The sequence below is a fragment of the Schistocerca nitens genome, chromosome 2, assembly GCF_023898315.1.
Source record: "Schistocerca nitens isolate TAMUIC-IGC-003100 chromosome 2, iqSchNite1.1, whole genome shotgun sequence".
Taxonomy (NCBI): Eukaryota; Metazoa; Arthropoda; class Insecta; order Orthoptera; family Acrididae; genus Schistocerca; species Schistocerca nitens.
Window position 1 is genome coordinate 458,757,772 of NC_064615.1, and position 24,570 is coordinate 458,782,341.

At 42.4% G+C, this 24,570-nt stretch overlaps 1 protein-coding gene across 1 annotated transcript in view; it reads left to right on the forward strand.

Annotated features, from left to right (window-relative positions):
* The window catches only part of LOC126236345 (LIM and senescent cell antigen-like-containing domain protein 1), a 67,277-nt gene that overhangs the window by 15,169 nt on the left and 27,538 nt on the right, over positions 1-24,570 (forward strand). The window contains exons 4-5 of the mRNA XM_049945575.1: positions 2,891-3,003; positions 15,893-16,085. Of these exons, the coding sequence (XP_049801532.1) occupies positions 2,891-3,003; positions 15,893-16,085 (306 nt within the window). The remainder of the gene's footprint in view (positions 1-2,890; positions 3,004-15,892; positions 16,086-24,570) is intronic.

Genomic DNA, 24,570 nt, shown 5'->3' on the forward strand with positions numbered 1-24,570 from the left:
CATCTGTCTCAGTCTCCTTGTACGCTGACGACTTCTGCCTTGCTTTAGCTCCACTGTCATTGCAGCTGCTGAACGGCAACTACGGGGCGCTATCCGCAAGGCGCAGTCTTGAGCTGTAGCGCATGGCTTTCACTTTACAGCTGCTAAGACCTGCGTTATGCATTTCTGCCTGCGACGCACTGTTCACCCTTAGCCACGGCTTTATCTTGACGGCGAACGTCTTGCTGTGGTGGAGACGCATCGGTTTTTGGGATTGGTTTTTGATACCCAGTTGACTTGGCTCCCTCATATTCGGCAGCTTAAACAGATGTGCTGGCGGCACCTTAACGCTCTCCATTGCTTGCGTCACACCAGTTGGCGTGACGATTGGTCTACCCTGCTATGACTGTACCAGGCGTTAATTCAGTCCCGTCTAGATTATGAGAGCCTGTCTTACAGTTCGGAATCTCCTTCCGCATTGCAATTCCTTCACAGTGGGATCCGACTCGCCACTGGATATTTCCGGACAAGCCTTGTCAACAGCATACTTGTGGAGGCAGGTGTCCCTCCATTGCAGTTCTGGCGCCAACAATTACTGGCTGCTTATGCTACACACGTTTGTAGTTTGCCCGGGCATCCCAATTATCGTCTCCTGTTCCCTCAGTCGGTCGTCCATCTTCCGGAACAGCAGCCCCAGTCAGAGTATACGATTGCGGTTCGCGTCAGAGCTCTTCTCTCTGGGCTTGAGATTTTCCCTCTCCCACCTCTTTTCCGGGCCCCTCTGCACATACCCCCGTGGAGTGTGCCCCGCCCATGCCTTCGGCTTGATTTGACACAGAGCCCGAAGGACTCAGCCCCTCCTGAGGCCCTCTGCCGCCACTTTCTTTCAATCCTTGCCGCATTTCAAGGCTCTGACATTGTCTACACTGACGGTTTGATGGTTGCTGGTTGTGTCGGTTATGCTCTTACTCTAGGGGATCATTATGAACAACACTCTTTGCCAGCTGGCTGCAGTGTTTTCACTGCCGAGCTGGTCGCCATCTCTCGCGCCCTAGAGTATATCTGCTCCTGCTCATGTGAGACCTTCATTATCTTTAGTCACTCCCAGAGTGTTTTATGAGCTATCGACCAGTGTTTCCCTCACTCTCATCTGGTGATGGCTATCCAGGAGTCCCTCCATACTCTTGCCCATTGCGGCCGCTCTGTGGCCTTTGTGTGGATCCCGGGTCATGTCGGCCTCCCGGGAAATGAACGTGTTGACATGCTGGCCAAACTGGCTGTCGGTGCACCAGCCTTGGAGATTGGCCTTTCGGAGAGTGACCTCAGGTCAGTTTTGTGGCAGAAGGTACTTCGCGCCTGGGGTGAAGAATGGAGCACCCTTCCTTCACCCAATAAACTTCGGGCTATCAGAGAGGCTATGGGTGCATGGTACTCCTCCTTGCGTCTCTCTCAGGACTCTGTTGTCCTCTGCTGGCTGTGCATTGGCCACACCTCGATAACACACAGCTATTTATTGCGCCGCGAGGACGCACCTTTATGTCGCTGCGGGTCAGCTTTGACGGTGGTCCACATCTTGTTGGACTAATCGCCTACGATTTTAGACTGGGGTTTTTGGTGCGTTTCTTGGTGATTGACTTTTCCTTTTTTGTTTCTATGGTCGGCCAACCACTGTCACACTCGGTGTGATTTTAATTCCTTTTGTCTGGTCTCTGTCTTTCTTGTCCTGTGTCGTATCTTGTCATCTCCATTGTTTGTTCTTATTCTTTGTGGGTGTTTAAAGTTCGTGGAAAAAGGGACCGATGGACCTAGTAGTCTGGTCCCTTCAATCACACAAACCAACCAATCAACCAACCTGGCACGTCACATACTAGCTGTCTGTAAACACTGTTTGGCCTTTTACATTGCCATGACTACCACCAAATTATTAATTAGGATGAATGGGCATTCATGACCCCGATGCCTGTTTCAGCTCATGCGCCATCTCGATTCTTCCCCCAGACACCAGTTTTTCAGAACTCCACAGGTGGGAACTAGCGCTACAACATGTCCTTGGTTCTTGCCACCCACCTGACCTTAATTTACGTTAGTTTCTTCCGTCTCAACATTTCTTCACCTTAACTATTCTTTCCTTCACTCTGTATTAGTTTTCTACATCTTTCATTTGCTTACCTGTCTATTTTTCATCACCCCCCTCCCACCTCTGTTATGTACAAAGCACTTTTCTTTTCATTCCGATTAACTCTTGCACGATGTTTAAGCAGTAACCTGTCTCTCACATATTACCCTGTCTTCCACCTTTAAGTTCTCTGGTGTGCAAATCTCATTCGATAAAGTCTTTCCTTGTCATTCCGTCCAGTAAGTCTCCCCTGAACCACGGTTCTGGGTGACTTTCCCGAAATCTACTCCTTTTTCCAGACCTCTCCAGTCATTCTCCTTCACCCTATTTCTTCCCCTTCAACCATTCCACTTGAAGGAGGAGCCAGTGGCTCCAAAGGCTTGCCTAATTATAACCTTCTGCGATATGTGTGTTCTGCCGCCGCTTGGTGAGTAGACTTGTTATCTGTCCAATTAAATTATTTGGTCAAAAATTGATTATTTTCATTGTTATGCTTAATTACTTTGGTTATTAAATAAAATAAAAGTACAAACAGTAATTTTTAACAGTGACCCAGTTTAATAATTTATAATTCATAACTTCAGAATTATTGTTTTTCTCAAGAGCTGGCGGAACTGCATTTTCTGTATCAACCTCAAATTTTAAGAATGAATTGATAAATTTGACTTTGATGTATTTCAAATGATGCGTACACATTGTAACTTTATTAGGAAAATAAGTGGAAAATTTGATTCCTGCTCTTCTGTCATGTTTATATTAGTAATGATTCATTTTTGGCATTGTGATTTTTTTTAGGTGTGCACAATGTTTCAGACCATTTCCAGAAGGTATTTTTTATGAGTTTGAAGGAAGAAAGTATTGCGAACATGACTTCCATGTTTTATTTGCACCATGTTGTGGAAAATGTGGTAAGCGATTCCAAGTTTGAACTTATTTATACAGTGTCATGTGAGAATTTCAGTATCTAACAACTATTAGTCCTACATTTTAAAAAAAATGGAACCATTTTTTTAGAAGATTTAATGTTTTGTACTGTGACATGTGTTCTTTGGAGGATGTGGTTTTTGAGTTATTCAAGAAAACATTCCAAAGTGGTATTAAATGTTTTCTATTCTGGAAACAATTTGGAATAAGGCATATGTCCGTATGAAGTTTTTTTGTCCAGAATCATTAATACTATCACCCCTCAAAGCATGTACCTTTCGTCCTTATTCACCCTTTATAATTAATTTCCTTGCAATGGAGAAGCTTATGCTCACAAATCAGCACTGATTTAAAAAGTATGACTTGTGCGAAACTGAGCTTGCCCTTTTCTTGTGCAATGTCCTGTATGCGAACCCTGGATTAGGGGCAGCAGGCAGATTCCATATTCCTAGATTTCTGGAAAGCATTTGACACAGAACCCCACTGCAGACTTTTAACAAAGGTACAAGCATGATGAGTAGGTTCCCAGATGCAGGAGTGGCTCGATGACTTCTTAAGTAAAAGAACCCAGTCTTATTGTCCTCAACAGTGAGTATTTATCAGAGATAAGGGTATTGTCAGCAGTGCACCAGTGAACTGTGATAGCACTGCTCTTATTGTCTATATACATAAATGATCTTACAGATAGGTTGTGCAGCAGTCTGCTGCTGTTTGCCGATGATACTATTGTGTATGGAAAGCTGTTATCATTGAGTGAATATAGGATACAAGATGACTTAGACAAAATTTCAAGTTGGTATGATTAATGGCAGCTTACTCTAAATGTAGAAAAATTTTTATGGAGATGAGTAGGGAAAACAATTCTTAAATATTCAAATACAGCTTTAGTAGTGTGCTACTTGACACGATCACATAATTAAATATCTGTGTGTTGCATTGCAAGGCAATATGAGATGGAATGAGCATGTAAGGATGGTAATAAGGAAGGCAGATGTTCAGCTCTGGTTTATTGGGAGAATTTTAGGGTAGTGTGGTTCATCTGTAAAGGAGACCACTTATAGAACTGTAGTGTGACCCGTTATTCGGTAGTCCTCTAGTGTTTGGGAACTTCACATGGTCATATTAAAGGAAGACATCAAAGCAAATCAGAGGCAGTCTGCTAAATCTGTTACTAGTAGGTTCAATCAACACGTGAACTCAAATAGAAATCACTGGAGGGAAGACACGATTCTTTTTTTGTGAAACACTATTGCAAAAATTTAGAGAACTGGTATTTGAAGTTGACTGCAGAACAATTCTACTGCTGCCACTGTACATTTTGCCTAAGGATCGTGAAGATAAGAGGAGAAATATTAGAGCTTGAATGGAGGCATATAGACAGTTATCTTTCTCTTGCTCAGTTTGTGAATGATATGGGAAAGGAAATGATTGGTAGCCCTCCCCTACACGCCACAGTGTCACATGGAAAGTGATGTAGAAGTAGTGTAGCAGAAATTCTTAGATTTTCTCCAGTAACTGCATGAATTAGTTTTATATGCTTTGTATTACAGACAAACATCACATTGGTTAGAACTGGGTAAGGACTATATTTGTTGTGTATGGATGCAAGTGGAATTGCCCTCTGTACACAGACAGGCTTCAGGCAGTTGCCCTGGCCTGCTGTGGTTTTGGGGCACCGGAGATGAATGTTTTTTCACCTCTGGTGTCTATAGTCACTTGGTACCATGATCTTGCGGAGCCTTCTGGTTTACTTGTCCTGACTGATTGACACTAACTTGATGGGAATGTTGAACAGTGGCGGGATGTGGATCTCTGGGTGGAAGATGAAAGAGGGTACTTGTTGCATGGCTGTCCTGTTTTGCCTTAAAAACAGGTTCAAGGTATTACTTGCTGCTGAAAGTACATCTGAACTGGTATGGGTGCCGTCATCTGTTGGGATTGGGGCTGATCTTCCTTATAGGTCCGCACAAATGCAGAGGGTAGAGTTGCTTGTTTTTGAGTGTTCCAACAGTATGCGGGTGATGGAGTCTCATAGAGAAATAGTGGGCAGCTTGGGAAGGAAGGCCAGTGTTTACTTTTGTTTGCTCATTGAGGGTATTATCCAAGATAGGAGATTAAAGTGGTATCAGATAAGCACACTGGCTGCACCCAGCTGCAAATTGTAGCTCATGTCAGCTCGAATGACACCTGTCACCAGAGTTCAAAGGTGGTCCTCGGTTACTACACACAATTTGATGAGATAATGTAATTGTAGTGAAGATTATGACGACAGGCTGATCCGTAGAGTAGCTGGAGTGTTAGGTGGTAATTTGTTTGAGCATTGGAGATGCCAATGAATGTGATGTAAGAAGTTCAGTTGCAATAAGAGGACAGTTCGAGCAGTGCCGGCCTTTTGTTATCTGAACGTATGTCATAGTAGTGCTAGGAATATAGAATGACTATTAGAGACTTTACATGAACACACAAATGCACAGAAAGCAACATTTCTATGAAGTATCCTTTGATGTGCAATGACTTGTAAAATGAGTATACAGATGTAGTGAAGACAGGTAGCTTCACTCACTGTATGGAATCAGAGCTAGCATTTCAAAGCCTCATTCCCAGAACCAAACATAGTCCTCTTGTTTGCAGCTGAGAGGAAAACTTAAACCATAGTCACAGACGATTCAGTGAAATCCTTGGATGGGAATTTAGTGATCTTCACTGTCAGATGCAGCACTGTAAGACTCTCGTAATAAGTCAGGTATGCACTACATAAAGGAAGCAGCTACTAGTATAGTTGAGTAAGTAAGGAGTGCAAATGTGTGTGTTTTAGGATAAAGATGGATCTCCACAGGCCTGATAACATACATTCTGATTTCAGACAAGGAAGAACCTTATCCCCAACAATTAAAAAGAGCAACTTTCATCATGGCAGACAAAAGAAAGAAATTGTTTACAAAATAATATGTCACATTAATAATTATGTATGAAGCAATGGAAGATCCAGGATGGAATAATGTCTCGGCAACCAGAGACACTGGTCATGTGTGTGTGAGTTGCATTTGTGTAATATGTCTGTGTATGTTGTGTAATTGAGAACAACACCTTTGGGTTGAAAACTTATGTGTCTAGCAGTCTTTTCGTTTTGCTTGCCTGTGACTCAACACCTCCAGTATATGGCAAGTAGCAGTCTATCATGGTACATGCAAAGATCATTATTTGTTTTATGCCATAGACTGTATATAATGTTCCTTCTAATTTGTGTTATATAAGGCAAGTCACATTACTGTGATATAGAAAACGACATACACATAAAGCACTATGTACTATAAATTGCATGTTACAAGAGAGATTTGTCTTGTGTAGTAAAGATACCGCTGATGATGGTCAAACTCCCAATATTAGTCGAAGTCCAATAAAATGAACTACAATCTAAAAGCAGCTTACATCAAATACATAATAATTAATATTACATATTTGTAATTTCTCAAGCTGCAGAACACCAAATGTATAGGAAGTATATTATCAGTTAACTGCAGAAGCATCTGCAGAGGCCTTGCTTATAAACAATAACAAGTTCCACATTGTGCTAGAGCCAGAAAGCTGGCTGAAATCAGATGTTAATAGAAAAGAAATTCTAAATTCCTATGGGGATATATATTGCGAAGGTAGATTGAGCACCGTTGGTGGAACCATGTTCTACCCATAAAAAATATGGTAATATCTAATGAGACTAGTATAGATTCAGAATGTGAAATAATTTGTGTTAAGACATAAAGATGGATCAGACATGGTCCCTGGATGTTTTTGTAGACTCCCTGCCTCAGGACCATCAGTGGGGGAACATTTGAGGGGAAACTTGGAGACTATTTCACATAAATTTCCCAGTTACGTTGTTGTATTAGGTGAAGATTTCAACTTATCAGTTGTAAACAGGAAGACTCAAATGGTTAAGGCCAGTAATAGGAACAGGGAATCATGTGAAATTGTTCTAAATGCCTTGTCCAGAAGCTACCTTAAGCAGCTAATTAGAAAACAGAGTTGTGTAAGATAAAATATTCGACCCTCTGGTCACCATTGGGCCTGACCTTTTCAGCTCATCATAGAGCAGGGAATCAGTGACTGTAAGGTCATTACAGCATCAGTCAGTGCAGCTGTAAATAGAAATATAAAGAAAGGTAGGAAGATACATCTGTGTAGCAAGAGTGCCAAAAACAGATTTCAGATCACCAGAACGGTCAACAAGAAAAATTCCTCTCCAGGACCAAAAATGTTAAGTATCAAGAGCATTGTACTACATGCCTTAGGCAGCTATGTACTGAGCAAAGTTATGAGGAATGGGAAAGACCCACCATGATTCGAAGAACTTGTGAAAAGCTGCAACAAAATCAAAGAGAGCTCAACTGCAAATTTTAATGTAGCCAAAGCTTCTCAGACAACCAAAAACTGAATGATGCCAAAATCAGTGTAAGGAGGGCTATGCATAAAGCAGTCAGTGAATTCAGAATTAAAATTTTATATATTGATTTGGAAAAAATGCTAAGAAGTTTTGGTCCGATATTAAATCAGTAAACAAATTTAAGCCATATGTCCAGGCTCCCCCTGCTAGTCCAGGGGTTAGAATAGGCCCAAGGTTTTCCTGCCTATCTTAAGAGGCGACTAAAAGGAGTCTCACACATTTTAGCCTTTATGTGATGGTCCCCTGTCAGGTTTCACCTCAATTTTTCCAAATTTTTCCGAAGAGCGAGACAATTGGGGGAGGGCGCCTTACATGGTGCAATGTGTCCATCATGCGCTGAGACCTCTCGCATCCTTCGTCGACGTGGATCTGCACTTTTGCTCATTCTCCAGCTGTTGGGTGAAGTCATCCTCCTGGGTGTGCTTTTCTCCATCCGCTGTGCGGTATCATTTTCTGTGCTGACGATGATATTGACTTGTTTGCTTGGTTGCACCTGATATCCAGCACAGTAGCCAGTCCATTGTGGTGGGGCCACCGTGTACCCTGTTGGTTGTAGCCCCCTGACCACACAGGGATCGCTCTGCTGATGCCTGCGCCGTTTACTCCCCATGTATTCCAAGGAGTAGATGTCCGTCACCCTGGGGCGTCAGGACTCCCGGCAATGGCCATCCTGCCAGGTGGCCTTTGCTGCGGCTGGTTGGCGCTCGTGGGGAGGGCCCTGGTCAGAGTGGGTGGCATCAGGGCGAATAACATGCGATGAAGCATACCACGTCATCACTAGTTGCTGATCACACACCAGCAGCCTCTAAGCGTTCCAAGTCTCAGTACAATGCAAGGAAGTGTGACCCTAAATCATTCCCCTCCCTGGCCACACCATGGGAGGAACGGTATGTATGAGAGCTTATGGGGCTCCTTTGCTTCAATGAAACCTCAATTTTTTGTTGAGCATTTTGAGGACAAGTTTGGGGAGGTGGAGGGCTTGTCCAAAATGCGGTCAGGGTCAGTCTTGATAAAAACAGGATCCTCTGCCCAGTCATGGGCATTACTCGCTTGTGACACATTGGGGGATGTCTCTATTACCATCACGCCACATAAGGGTTCAGGACATTATATTCCACAGGGACCTTCTTTTGCAGTTTGACAATGAGCTGCGTGCTGACTTTGAGTGCCAAGGTGCTCATTTCGTCCAGCGCGTCCATAGGGTTTCAAGGGATAATCAGGTTGCCACTGGTGCCTTCTTCTTGGCCTTCGAGGGTGACACATTGCCCGAGGTGGTCAAGGTGGTGATCTACCACTGTGATGTCAAGCCATATATCCCTCCCCCGAAGCGGTGCTTTAAGTGCTGAAAGTTCGGCCATATGTCGTCATGCTGTACTTCCAGCATCACATGTCAAGATTGTGGATGTCCTTTTCATCCCCATACTCCATTTGCCCTGCCTCCCATCTGTGTCAGCTGCGGAGAGCATCATTCCCCTTGCTCGCCAGACTGCAGGATTTTACAGCAAGAAAGGAAAATCGTGGAATATAAGACCCTGGACCGACAGATCTACACTGAGGCTAAGAGGGAATTTTAGTGCCTCCATCTTGTGGCTATGACCTCCTCTTATGCTGCGACTACGGGAACAGTTGTAGCCCCATCAGTTCCACGAATTCCAGTTGGCTCTTAGAGCCAGAGGACTACACCTGCCCCCATGATGGTGGGGGGCACTTCTCTCCCTGTTGCTCCTGCACCACCTACCTCGGGAGCACTGCCTTCACAACCATTGGGGTCACCAGTCCCCACTTCTCAGCTGGAGAAGTGTAAGTCTTCTTTGGCTCCTCTCGCTAAGAAGGGGTCCCTTGAGTCACTCCCTTCCCAGGTTTCTGCTAGTGGGAAAGATGACACCCACCAGTGGCTGAAGAACCCAAAAGTGGCTGGTCGTAGGGCTTCACGATCATCCTCAGACCCTGAGAGTGAATCAGTGAAGCCCTCCCAGCCAGTGAAGCCCTCCCAGCCAGCAAAACCCAAGGAGCAGCCAGAGAAACCCAAAAAGAAGACACCAAAGGCCAAGGTAATTGCGGCAGCACTCACAACACCGCTACCTACAAGCTCTGCGTCTGAGGATGAGGTGGAGATTCAGGCATCTGCTGAGGACCTAGATCTCGCCGGACCCTCAGACACAATGGATATAGACTGCTCAGGAAATAAGTAGGTGCCTCATTGACTGTTCCGTGCCTTCCCAGCCTCATGATCACATTATCGTCCAGTGGAATTGCGACGGTTTTTCCACCACCTGGATGAGCTACGGCCATTGTTAAGCTTTAAACCTACTTTCTGCATTGCCCTCCAGGAAACTTGCTTCCTGATGGTGCGGACCCCTGCCCTTCATGGTTACAGGGGGTGTTACAAGAACCGTAGGGAATACAATAGTGTGTCAGGTGGAGTTCACGTTTATGTCCTAAACTCAGTCTGTAGTGAAACTGTGCCCTTCAAACCCCTCTTGAAGCTGTTGCTGTCAGAGTAAGGACAACACAGGAAATAACTGTCTGCAATGTACATCTTCCTCCAGATGATGCAGTATCACTGAATGTATTAACTGCACTGATTGATCAACTCCCTAAACCTTTCCTACTTTTGGGAGATTGTAACGCTCATAACCCATTGTGGGGTTGCACTGTGCTTACTGGTTGAGGCAGAGATGATGAAACTTTACTGTCTCAGTTCGACCTCTGCCTCTCAAATAGTGGGGCCGCTACACATTTCACTGTGGCTCGTGGTACCTTCTCAGCCATTGATTTACCAATTTGCAGCCCAGGACTTCTCCCATGTATCCATTGGAGAGCAGATGACGACCTGTGTGGTAGTGACCAATTCCCCATCTTCCTGTCACTCCCCCGGCCTCATGCTCACAGACACCTACCCAGATGGGCTTTCAACAAACCAGACTGGGAAGCCTTCATCTCTGCTGTCACCATTGAATCTCCCCCACATGGTGCCATCGATGTTGTGGTTGAGCAGGTAACTACAACAATCGTATCTGCGACAGAAAATGCAATCCCTTGTTCCTTGGGGTGCCCCCCAGCGAAAGTCGGTACCTTGGTGGTCGCCAGAAGTCGCTGAGGCAATTAAGGAGTGTCGGCGAGCTCTACAGCGACATAAGCGGCACTGTTCCCTAGAGCACCTAATAGCCTTTAAACGGCTCCATGCACTCGTTTGCCAGCTTATCAGCGGTGGAAACAGGAGTGTTGAAAGAGGTATGTCTTGACCATTGGTTGCCGCCGGCCGAAGTGGCCGTGCGGTTAAAGGCGCTGCAGTCTGGAACCGCAAGACCGCTGCGGTCGCGGGTTCGAGTCCTGCCTCGGGCATGGATGTTTGTGATGTCCTTAGGTTAGTTAGGTTTAACTAGTTCTAAGTTCTAGGGGACTAATGACCTCAGCAGTTGAGTCCCATAGTGCTCAGAGCCATTTGAACCATTGGTTGCCATGCGTCACCTTCCCAAGTCTGGATGAAGATCAGTTTTTGGGTACCAGATCCCAGCAGCTGTCCCTTGTGTTACCAACGATGGCGTGTTATCTACCGACGCAAACACGATTGCTGAACACTTTGCTGAGTACTATGCTCGAGCCTCTGCTTCAGAGAATAACCCCCAGCCTTTCGCATTCTCAAATGGCGGATGGAAGGAAAAGTCCTCTCGTTCACTACACACCACAGTGAACCCTAAACGTCCCATTTACAGAATAGGAGCCTGTGAATGCCCTTGCATGTTGCCCCGACACATCTCCTGGGCCAGATTGGATCCACAGTCAGGTGGTTAAACATCTCTCATCTGACTAAAAGCAACATCTCCTTGTCATCTTCAACTGGATCTGGTGTGATGGCATCTTTCCATCACAATGGTGGGAAAGCACCATCATACCAGTGCTCAAACCTGGCAAAAACCTGATTAATGTGGATAGCTATCAGCCCATCAGCCTCACCAGCTTTCTTTGTAACCTGCTAGAACATATAGTGTGTCGGCAGTTAGGTTGCGTCCTGGAGTCACGTGACCTATTGGCTCCATACCAGGGCGGCTTCCGCCAGGGTCGCTCTACTACTGACAATCGTGTGTCCCTCGAGTCTGCCATCCGAACAGCCTTTTCCAGACACCATCACCTTGTTGCTGTCTTTTTTGATTTACTAAACGTGTATGACACCACCTGGCGACATAATATCGTAGGACTGGTTTTCGACGCCCAATTGACTTGGCTTCCTCACCTTTGTCAGCTTAAATGGAAGTGCTGGCAGCACCTCAATTCCCTTCGCCGCCTGAGCAATACCAACTCGGGTGCAGAACGCTCTACGCTGCTGCAGCTCTACAGAGCCCTTGTTCAATCCTGCCTGTACTATGGGAGTGTGGTTTATGGTTCGGTGGAGCCCTCAGTGTCGTGTTTACTCGACACAGCGCACCACTGTGGTGTTGAACAAGCGACGGAGCTTTTAGGACGAGTCTGGTGTCCAGCACCCAGGTGGAGGCTGGTGTCCCTCCATTGAAGATTAGGCATGCACAACTGCTCACCAGTTACGTTGCGCATGTTTGTAGTTCTCCTGCGCATCCGAATTACTCCTTTTCCCACCCACGGTGGTTCATCTCCCACATTAGTGGCCCAGGTCAGGGCTTACAATTGCAGTTTGCGTCCAATCCCTTTTATCCGAACTGCAGTCATTGCCTTTTCTATCTATACTTGAGGTCGATTCAAGTACACCTCCATGGTGTACATCCAGGCCGCAGCTTCGCCTGGACCTATCACATGGTCTTAAGGACTCAGTTAACCCCGCGGCACTTTGCTGCCACTTCCTGTTGATTCTTGATATGTACCGAGGCCATGAAGTGGTTTATACCGATAGCTCGATGGCTGATGGTCACGTCGGCTTCACGTATGTCCATGGAGGACATATTGAACCGCATTCTTTGCCCAATGGCTGCAGTGTTTTCACTGCAGAGCTGGTGGCTATATCTCATGCTCTTGAGCACATCCGTTCATGACCTGGGGAGTCGTTTCTTCTGTGTACTGAGTACTGAGTATCCTACAAGCTATCAACCAGTGCTACCCTCGACATCCTTTGGTAAGGACCATCCAGGAGTCCATCAATGCCCTGGAACGGTCCAGTCGTTCAGTGGTCTTTGTCTGGACCCCAGGTCATGTTGGAATCCCAGGCAACGAACTTGCTGACAGGCTGGCCAAACAGGCTACACAGAAACCGCTTATGGAGATTGGTTTCTCTAGACGTGACCTGCGTTCTGTCATACGCTGCAGAGTTTTTAGGATTTGGGAGGTGGAATGGCATAACAGTACGCACAACAAACTGCGTGTCATTAAGCAGACTACGAATGTCTGGAAGTCTCCCATGCGGGCCTCTCGCAGAGAATCAGTTGTTCTCTGCCGGCTCAGCATTAGGCATCTGTGGCTAACGCATGGTTACCTCCTCTGTCACGAGGACCCACCTCAGTGTCACTGTGGCTCACAAATGATGGTCGTCCATCTCTTGCTGGACTGCCCACTTTTAGCCCCTCTGTGGCGGACTTTTAACTTTCCCAGCACCCCACCTTTGGTATTGGGCGACAATGCCTCAACAGCAGCTTTAGTTTTACGTTCTATTTGTGAGGGTGGGTTTTATCATTTGATCTAAGTTTTCACGCATGTCCTCCAACCTAATACTTTTAGGGGGGAGGGGGGTTTATTTGGGGAGGAGACCAAACTGTGAGGTCATCAGTCTCAACAGATTAGGGAAGGATGGGGAAGGAAGTCGGCCGCGCCCTTTCAAAGGAACCATCCTGGCATTTGCCCGAAACAATTTAGAAAAATCACGAAAACCTGAATCAGGGTGGCCGGACAGAGGATTGAACCATCATCCTCCCGAATGTGAGTCCAGTGTGCTAACTAACCACTGCTCCTCCTCGCTTGGTTTAGGGTGGAGGTTTTAATGTGTTGCAGAGTACCTGGCTTCTCCTTTTTATACCCGTGGTCGGCCAACCACTGTAATCTGCATTCCTGTTTTGCTCTTGCATCTCTTTGTTGTTTTCTTGTCCTCTTTTGTTCCTTTTACTGTTTGTTACCATTCCTTCGTTCTTGTGGTTTTACCTTTCTTTCCCTTTTGTGTTGTACGTCTCGTTTGTTTTATTCTCCCCCTTATGGCATTGTTTTATTCGGAACAAGGGACTGATGACCAAGCAGTTTGGTCCCTTTCCCCCTCTTTTTAAACCAACCAATCTGTCCAGGCATTCTGTGATCATAATGGTGTCAAAACGGAGGATGACAGAGAGAAGGTGGAAATAAATTTTTTACTGTAGAAGATTGCATTCTGGTGCCTCATTTAAACACTCAATTGACAGTCAGAATGACCGATAGTGAAAACAGAGGAAAGGCCATTGAACCTGACAGGATGCTAGTATGATTCTACATAGAATATATGAAAGCACTGTGTAGTTGGTAGCTGGAGAAACACATTTCTACTGATTGGAAAAAAAGTGCTGGTCATTCCCATTTTCAAGAAGGGTTGTCAAACTGGCGCATATATTTATGGGCCTATATCATTGATGTTTGGTTGTTGTAGAATTTTAGAACATGTTTAATGCTCACATGTTATGACATTTCTAGAGACTGAAAATCTCCACTGTTGGAATCAACATGGATTCTGAAAACAGCAATTTTGTAAAATCACTTTGAGACCCAGAAAGCAGTAGGCACTGTCATGCAGATTGATGATGTGTTTCTTGACTTCCAGAAGGCATTCAATACAGTTCCACACTGCCACCTAATGAAACAAATATGTGGAGTCTGACCAGCTGTGTGATTGGATTGAAAAATTTCTTGGAAACAGAACACAGCATGTTGTTCTCAATAGAGAGGAATCTTCAGATGTAAAAGTAAATTTGAATATACCATGAGGGAATGTTATAGGACCATTACTTTGTAACAAAGTGAGCAAGAGAATCCAAAGAAGAGCAACACATTTCAAATTATTTAGTGCCAGTTTGTCACAAAGATGCTTAGGAACTCAATTGGCAGGCTCTGCAAGAGAGGTGTTCAGCATCACATTGTGGTTTACTGTTAAAGTTGCAAGAGCATATGCTCCCAGAAGAGTCAACAAATATATTGCTTCTTTCCGTATATATCTTGCCAAAGGACCATATAGGTAAAATGAGAGATCCAAGCTCACACAGAGACTTGCCAGTAATCATTCTTCCTGAGAACATAGAACAGAAAAGGGGAAAGTAACAGATATGCACAAAGTACCCTCCTCAGCACACCATATGTGGCTTGTATAGTGTAGATGTAGACTCAGGTGGTTGCTGTTAACACAGAATATCTGTCTGTGCAATATTGGGTTCCATTGTTCTGAAGTTATGAAGTGCCATCAACTACCCAACTCTTGTGGTTTCCATTTCACGGCTAGGAAGAGTAATCCTAAGGCTCTGTGCATTGAAGACGAATCAAAAAAGTAACATTTTGGTATAAATTCTATAATAAAGTACCGATAAATGAACATTTTACCTTCAATCTATCTGTGTTTGCAGTAAAAATTAAATTTTTCGGTGTTGTGTAGGGTGAAGTCTTCACTTGCATTCCTATAATTATTCTACAATACCTACAGAAAGCATATAAACCACATGTTTCTTATATTATTTATATTTTATGCTTGTGAACCATTTCTCTGCAAGATGTCCACATCCCAATCTACAAAATAAAGTTTATATGTTATTATATTGGCAATGTCATGCTACAATTTCATGCTAAATGACAAAGACTTGATCTGACATACACAAGATAAGAAATTTCACATTCCCATACCCCTATCTATCTCTCTACCTATCCCTTTATCTCTGCTCTGTGTCCATCTATCTTTCTTTCTCCTTTCACAGGATATGTGCATGGCTGTTGTACACAATCAGTTCTGTGCTGAGTCACAGTGTTAGGTAGTTTGGGGAAAAAAAAAAAAAAAAAAAAAAAAAAAAAAAAAAGACGACAAGTTTGAGGCACCATATGAACAGCTGCCAGTCAGACCCAAGCAGTTTGAGTATGAGGAACCACTGCTCAGATGGTGCCTTCACTCTGTACATACATGTGATTGTGGAAATGCTGCTTTAACAAAGCTAATGTAAATATCACATTTTTTGTTGCTGCACTGGCCTCGTAGTAACTTAGTAATTGGAGAAGGGTGGAGAACATTAGAGAACTCACTGAAAGACTTTTATTGTCATTTCATTTAAATTAATGAATATAATATTCATATAAGACAAAACTGCATAATGAAAGTTACTGTTTTTTGTCCTTTGTAGGTTTTTAAATAGTAAATTTTCTTTTTCCTAAAATATTTGCTTCTCTTTTATTGTGATGTAACTTACTTCAAATTATTGTTATAGAATAGTAAATAATGTGTAATCCTGTCATTGTTTTACCTGAATGTTCTCCAGGTGAATTCGTCATTGGACGTGTAATTAAAGCAATGAATGCTAACTGGCATCCTCGATGTTTCCGTTGTGAGATGTGTGACAAAGAATTGGCAGACCTAGGCTTTATACGCAATCAGGGACGTGCTCTCTGCCACGAATGTAATGCTAAAGCCAAAGCAGTTGGATTGGGAAAATATGTATGCCACAAATGCCAGTAAGTTTCTTAATCATGTTGTTTTTATTAGAAAACAGTGTGTGGTTTATGATGGCTGCCTGGGAAGTAACCTCCATTGAGGTAAAAATAAAATTCCACAATAATTAAAGCATTAATGCAAATGTTCATCTTAAAACTACACATTATTATTATTTCTCTACATGATAATCATTCAGATTTAATCATGTGTGATGTTTCTTAGTGCATTTACAAATTTCCTCTGCATAAATTTCCGTCACCTGAGATTGTAATCACTCCATGACAGTATTTGGAAGTTCCTTGTTGGAGTCACAGCTTTGAGAACCAAGTCTCTTCCTTATGTGCATGAAGAGGTGGAAATCACTGGGAGAAAGGTATATGCTGTAGAGTGACAATAGATGAACTTACAGCTGGCAGTGCTGTTTTCAGCTTTCAAATGCCGAGTGTAAACAGCTTCAGGTGAAAAAAGTAGTTGTCTATAAAGCTGCAATGGCGCTGAGACATTGCCAAGGAGATGTATATAAAATTGTGTTCTTTGGTTGGTTGAGGTACGTGTGCAGTAAAGTTGCACCAATTGTAGGCTCCCTTTCACCAACTCTACCATAGGATTATTGTGGAAAGCACAACACTAATATTCAAGAGGCAGTGTCACTTGTTTTGAATGACACTGTTGATCCATTGTGGACGTGAAAAATTTTACAAAGAAACTCATCAAACAGCCGTGCAAATTGAAAAGTTATTTCATTTTATTTTTGCTACCAGTTTCAGCAAAAATATGCTGAAATTGGTAGCAAAATTAAAATAAAATAACTTTTCAGTTTGCATGGCTGTTTGATGAATTTCTTTGTTCTTTTTTGCTACCAATTTCAGCCCTACCCCCATGAACCATGGACCTTGCCATTGGTGGGGAGGCTTGCGTGCCTCAGCGATACAGATAGCCGTACCATAGGTGCAACCACAACGGAGGGGTATCTGTTGAGAGGCCAGACAAATGTGTGGATCCTGAAAAGGGGCAGCAGCCTTCTCAGTAGTTGCAGGGGCAACAGTCTGGATGATTGACTGATCTGGCCTTGTAACACTAACCAAAACGGCCTTGCTGTGCTGGTACTGTGAACGGCTGAAAGCAAGGGGAAACTATGGCCGTAATTTTTCCCGAGGGCATGCAGCTTTACTGTATGGTCAAATGATGATGGCATCCTCTTGGGTAAAACATTCCGGAGGTAAAATAGTCCCCCATTTGGATCTCCGGGCAGGGACTACTCGAGAGAATGTCGTTATCAGGAGAAAGAAAACTGGAATTCTACGGATCGGAGCATGGAATGTCAGATCTCTTAATTGGGCAGTTAGGTTAGAAAATTTAAAAAGGGAAATGGGTAGGTTAAAGTTAGATATAGTGGGAATTAGTGAAGTTCGGTGGCAGGAGTAACAAGACTTTTGGTCAGGTGACTACAGGGTTGTTGTTGTTGTTGTTGTTGTTGTTGTTGTTGTGGTCTTCAGTCCTGAGACTGGTTTGATGCAGCTCTCCATGCTACTCTATCCTGTGCAAGCTTCTTCATCTCCCAGTACCTACTACAACCTACATCCTTCTGAATCTGCTTAGTGTATTCATCTCTTGGTCTCCCTCTACGATTTTTACCCTCCACACCGCCCTCCAATACTAAACTGTGATCCCTTGATGCCTCAGAACATGTCCTACCAACAGATCCCTTCTTCTGGTCAAGTTGTGCCACAAACTTCTCTTCTCCCCAATCCTATTCAATACTTCCTCATTAGTTATGTGATCTACCCATCTAATCTTCAGCATTCTTCTGTAGCACCACATTTCAAAAGCTTCTATTCTCTTGTCCAAACTATTTATCGTCCATGTTTCACTTCCATACATGGCTACACTCCATTCAAATACTTTCAGAAATGACTTCCTGACACTTAAATCTATACTCGATGTTAACAAATTTCCCTCTTCTTCAGAAACGCTTTCCTTGCCATTGCCAGTCTACATTTTATATCCTCTCTACTTCGACCATCATCAGTTACTTTGCACACCACAAATAGCAAAACTCCTTTACTGCTTTAAATGTCTCATTTCCTAATCTTAATTCCCTCAGCATCACCCGACTTAATTCGACTACATTCCACTATCCTCGTTTTGCTTTTGTTGATGTTCATCTTATATCCTCCTTTCAAGATGCTATCCATTCCATTCAACTGCTCTTCCAAGTCCTTTGCTGTCTCTGACAGAATTACAATGTCATCGGCGAACCTCAAAGTTTTTATTTTTTCTCCATGGATTTTAATACCTACTCTGAATTTTTCTTTTGTTTCCTTTACTGCTTGCTCAATATACAGATATAATAACGTCGGGGATAGGCTACAACCCTGTCCCACTCCCTTCCCAACCACTGGTTCCCTTTCATGCTCCTCTTCTAACTGCCATATAGTTTCAGTACAAATTGTAAATAGCCTTTCGCTCCCTGTATTTTACCCCTGCCACCTTTAGAATTTGAAAGAGAGTATTCCAGTCAACATTGTCAAAAGCTTTCTCTAAGTCTACAAATGCTAGAAACGTAGGTTTGCCTTTCCTTAATCTGTCTTCTAAGATAAGTCGTAGGGTCAGTATTGCCTCACGTGTTCCAGGATTTCTACAGAATCCAAACTGATCTACCCCGAGGTCGGCTTCTACTAGTTTTTCCATTCGTCTGTAAAGAATTCATGTTAGTATTTTGCAGCTGTGGCTTATTAAATTGATTGTTCTGTAATTTTCACATCTGTCAACACCTGCTTTCTTTGGGATTGGAATTATTATATTCTTCTTGAAGTCTGAGGGTATTTCGCCTGTTTCATACATCTTTCATACAGGGTTATAAACACAAAATCAAATAGGGGTAATGCAGGAGTAGGTTTAATAATGAATAGGAAAATAGGAATGCAAGTAAGCTACTACAAACAGCATAGTGAACGCATTATTGTGGCAAAGATAGATACGAAGCCCACGCCTACCACAGTAGCACAAGTTTATATGCCAACTAGCTCTCCAGATGACGAAGAAATTGAAGACATGTATGATTAAATAAAAGAAATTATACAGATAGTGAAGGGAGATGAAAATTTAATAGTCGTGGGTGACTGGAATTTGTCAGTAGTAAAATGGAGAGAAGGAAACGTAGTAGGTGAACATGGATTGAGGGTAAGAAACGAAAGAGGAAGCCGCCTGATAGAATTTTGCACAGAGCACAACCTAATCATAGCTAACACTTGGTTCAAGAATCATAAAAGAAGATTGTATACATGGAAGAAGCCTAGAGGTACTAGAAGGTTTCAGATAGATTATATAATGGTAAGACAGAGATTTAGGAACCAGGTTTCAAATTTTAAGACATTTCCAGGTGCATATGTGGACTCTGACAACAATCTATATGTTATGAACTGTAGATTAAAACTGAAGAAACTGGAAAAAGCTGGGAATTTAAGGAGATGGGACCTGGATAAACTGACTAAACCAGAGGTTGTACAGAGTTTCAGGGAGAGCATAAGGGAACAATTGACAAGAATGGGGGAAAGAAATACAGTAGTAGAAGAGTGGGTAGCTTTGAGGGATGAAGTGGTGAAGGCAGCAGAGGATCAAGTAGGTAATAAGACGAGGGCTACTAGAAATCCTTGGGTAACAGAAGAAATATTGAATTTAATTGATCAAAGGAGAAAATATAAAAATGCAGTAAATGAAGCAGGCAAAAAGGAATACAAAAGCCTCAAAAATGAGAACGACAGGAAGTGCAAAATGGCTAAACAGGGATGGCTAGAGGACAAATGTAACGATGTAGAGGCACATACCACTAGGGTTAAGATAGATACTGCCTATAGGAAAATTAAGGAGACCGTTGGAGAAAAGAGAACCACTTGCATGAATATCAAGAGCTCAGATGGAAACCCAGTTCTAAGCAAAGAAGGGAAAGCACAAAGGTGGAAGGAGTATATAGAGGGTCTATACAAGGGCGATGTACAGGAGGACAATATTATAGAAATGGAAGAGAATGTAGATGAAGATGAAATAGGAGATATGATACTGCATAAAGAGTTTGACAGAGCACTGAAAGACCTAAGTCAAAACAAGGCCCCGGGAGTGGACAACATTCCATTAGAACTACTGACAGCCTTGGTAGAGGTAGGCCTAACAAAATTCTACCATCTGGTGAGCAAGATGTACGAGACAGGCGAAATACCCTCAGACTTCAAGAAGAATATAATAGTTCCAATCCCAAAGAAAGCAGATGTTGACAGATGTGAAAATTACCGAACTATCAATTTAATAAGCCACGGCTGCAAAATACTAACATGAATTCTTTACAGACGAATGGAAAAACTAGTAGAAGGTGGCCTCGGGGAAGATCAGTTTGGATTCCGTAGAAATATTGGAACACGTGAGGCAATACTGACCTTACGACTTATCTTAGAAGACAGATTAAGGAAAGGCAAACCTACATTCCTAGCGTTTGTAGACTTAGAGAAAGCTTTTGACAATGTTGACTGGAATACTCTCTTTCAAATTCTGAAGGTGGCAGGGGTTAAATACAGGGAGCGAAGGGCTATTTACAATTTGTACTGAAACTATATGGCAGTTAGAAGAGGAGCATGAAAGGGAACCAGTGGTTGGGAAGGGAGTGGGACAGGGTTGTAGCCTATCCCCGACGTTATTATATCTGTATATTGAGCAAGCAGTAAAGGAAACAAAAGAAAAATTCGGAGTAGGTATTAAAATCCATGGAGAAAAAATAAAAACTTTGAGGTTCGCCGATGACATTGTAATTCTGTCAGAGACAGCAAAGGACTTGGAAGAGCAGTTGAATGGAATTGATAGTGTCTTGAAAGGAGGATATAAGATGAACATCAACAAAAGCGAAACAAGGATAATGGAATGTAGTCGAATTAAGTCGGGTGATGCTGAGGGAATTAGATTAGGAAATGAGATGCTTAAAGTAGTAAAGGAGTTCTGCTATTTGGGGAGCAAAATAACTGATAATGTCAAAGTAGAGAGGATATAAAATGTAGACTGGCAATGGCAAGGAAAGCATTTCTGAAGAAGAGAAATTTGTTAACATAGAGTATAGCTTTAAGTGTCAGGAAGTCATTTCGGAAAGTATGTGTATGGAGTGTAGCCACGTATGGAAGTGAAACATGGACGATAAATAGTTTGGACAAGAGAATAGAAGCTTTTGAAATGTGGTGCTACAGAAGAATGCTGAAGATTAGATGGGTAGGTCACATAACTAATGATGAAGTATTCTAAATGTTTTCTAAATGTCTCACAATAGGCTTCAGAATAGATTGTGTTTTACTTTTTATAATACCAACAAACAGGATTTCTTAAACATCCTAGAAGGGGGAGTCATACTATACATGACTGACAAAGTTTTGTAAGATTCGTCAGGCCAGGTGGTCTCGCACATCATTGATAGCTGTTTTGTATCTACACTAGTACATGAAACCCTTTTCTTATGACTGATTATGATCCTGTTCAATAGAGCTTTTCATTCCATGTTGTAATGAAACACTAAGTCCAGAGAAGCCGTTATCTATAATGTTTTGAAAAGTTTTGGAACCTGAAAGGTTCTGCCACTGTTAATTCAAGACCTCATGCAAAACAATCCAATAAATTTGCAGCAACTTGTCTCATAGTTGAGATGTACATATAATAAAATACCAATTTTCCATAGCTGACTACAAACGAATGGCCACTTCTTACGTCAGCATGAACATCCATGTTTTCACTCTGAAGAAAATGACACCATTGATGTACAACACCTTTCCTCATCACATGTGAGCCATATACACTACAGATTTTGTGACAAATGTCAACAGTTTTGAAATTTTTTGTCACTTAAAACTGTGTTACAGAACATGATTTTTACTTGCAGCATTTACTTTGAGCAGCAACTGTAGGCGAGTAAGAAGCGTTGTAGCTTTCTTGCTCTTGCAGCTCTAAGCAAAGTGACCTGCTGTATGAATAATTATAATTATTGTTCTGTCCCTCTGAATAGTTCCCGTGCAAATGTGAAGACAAAGATTACTCTCCGGATATCCTCATACTAATGTCTACAGAGCATTTTCGCAGAAAAGTGTACAAATGTTTTCCTCTGGAGGCATTAAACGAAATATGTACTAACTTTCTGTGTTTGAGAGAAAGGTACCACACTTCTCCTGTCCATAATTCCGCAAATATCGTACACTTTATATTGACACTTCTGCCTCTGTACAGGTTTCATATATGTTTTCACATATTAGGTGGTGATAAAAAAGTGTGGATTGTTCTAAATCTGCATGTAATGTCATCCTCTTACCCCCGTGAGACCAAATTTGTTCTGCACCTTGAGACTCCTGTTCTCACTATATTAAGAGTTCTACAAGTCATGTAGGGTAGGTTGTAATAGCAACTAATTTCTTCCCCTGTAGTAAAACCCTTGTACATAGGAGCACTTTCATGCCACAGAAAATCATGTCTGACATCCGACTTGACATTTACTTGTAGTGTTCACTGCAAAAAAACTTTTCCTGGACTTAAGGTGACGTGTTGCAGGTATAATTGTACAGTAAATGTTTTTGGTTTCCAATCTGTTTCTTCCATTCTATTTTCCCACCACTCTGTGTCTTTTGGGTAGGGTCCAGTGCAGGCCAGGGGGTAGATCTTTGGGACTGTGGTTGGTCTGAGGCACCCCGTAAGTAAATGGACAGACTCATTTAAGGACACATCCGCATGCCTGGTGTGAACTGACACTCCCCACACTGGTGCTTCATGTTCTCCTACAGAAAAACAGTCCCATAGCAATTGATAGGAGAACCTGGAGATTGTCAGCTTCCTCAGTGTACTGTTTCTGTTGCAGATTTTGCGTTTCAAACCCATACAGTGTGCTCTAAAACATGGGAGTGCTATCCAGAGTGATTCTCAAATATTTTTGGGTGTCACAGTGCTGAATTTCCAATCCTATCCAGTAATATTAATTTTGCTTCTAGCATCTCTGTTTCTTAAGTGGAAAGAACTTACACAAGTTTTTCTTGGGTTTGGCTTAAGATGGTTCAGATTGTAATACTCTTTGAACTTTTCAAGCACTTTGCTTGTTTTAGCTTTGACTTCATCAAAGGTCCTTCCTCGGACTGTCAACTACGTTAGCCACATAGACAAATCATCTTACATTTGGAAGATCTGGCTGATCACGTATAGGTGTCGTAAAGAATCGGGGACAACACACTGCCTTGAAATAATCTTTTGTTCTAGTTTCTTCAGTGTGTCTTCTTACATTTCAGCATAACATAGAATTTTCTGTTGTTGAGTATAGCTCTGTCGAACAAACTCTTTATTATGGGTCTCACATCTGTTTTATGAAAGGCATTTGGATTTAGAAATAAAGTAACAGTTGCTGTTGTACTGTGTCTTTCTATTTTATTTTCTATGACAAACAAGCCAAAGCTATTATGCCAGTCAGTCATTCCTTTCGCCATTCCTCCCATGCAATTGAGAGGAAAATGCAACATTAACCAACATTTTATGAACAAGCCTGAACATGTGTTTTGAGAGTCATCAGTAAACAAGGATGTGGAAGCAACTGCAGAAGACTAGGAAATGTTACCAAAGTTTATGATAGAATTTTACCTTTAAGAAAATGGCATAGCAAATAATTTTTGAAACACACCGGAAATATAATTGGAGGAAGTTGTGTGAGCGTGGTTTGGTTCATCCAGCAGTGCAGAAAATTAAACAATGAAATGAAATGAGCAAAGTTTTCCTATTACCGTAAAGTGGGGGCATTAAGAAATGTCTTGTCAACTTTAACAAGAACTTGAACACACAATCATAGCATAAGAATTTGAGTTGTTCTCTAGAGGACACAAGCACCCTTGCAAACATCTAATGGATTTTTTGTGGCATGATATTCTGACTGGAGTGAATGGTTATCATATAAGGGCATTGAGGCGAACATGGAAAAGACATGATGAAGGGAGGGGCAAAACTGCTGACAGAGTGGGCTGGCTGTGATTTCCATTGTCATTTACATTTCTGCCCATTGCTCAATACCTCTGCTGTTAACTGTCTTTGCTGATTTCATGTTTAGGGTCCCATACCTCAGTCCATAAAAACAGAACATTTATAGGATCACTTTGTTGTCCACTTGTCTGTCACTCTGTCCAACTGTTTAGAACATTTTCTGCCAGGAATGGTTAAACATAACAAGTTGAAATTTGTCACATACTAAAGTCTATGGTCCCTTGATGGTGTAAAAATCTTACGCTTTAAAGTCAGTGCAATCAAAAGATGTGGCCATGTGTGTCACATATTTTGATACTTGCAAACCCACTCATCAGGACTTGTGGGGTACTTCTCATTGACTTAAAATCATGAAATTCTATCATTGACCTAGAATCATGAAATTTTGCAAGAAGTTAAGTGTTAGAGAAACAATAAAGAAAACAATCAAAAATCACTAATTTGTAATTATGTCATTAAAAAATATTTATTTTG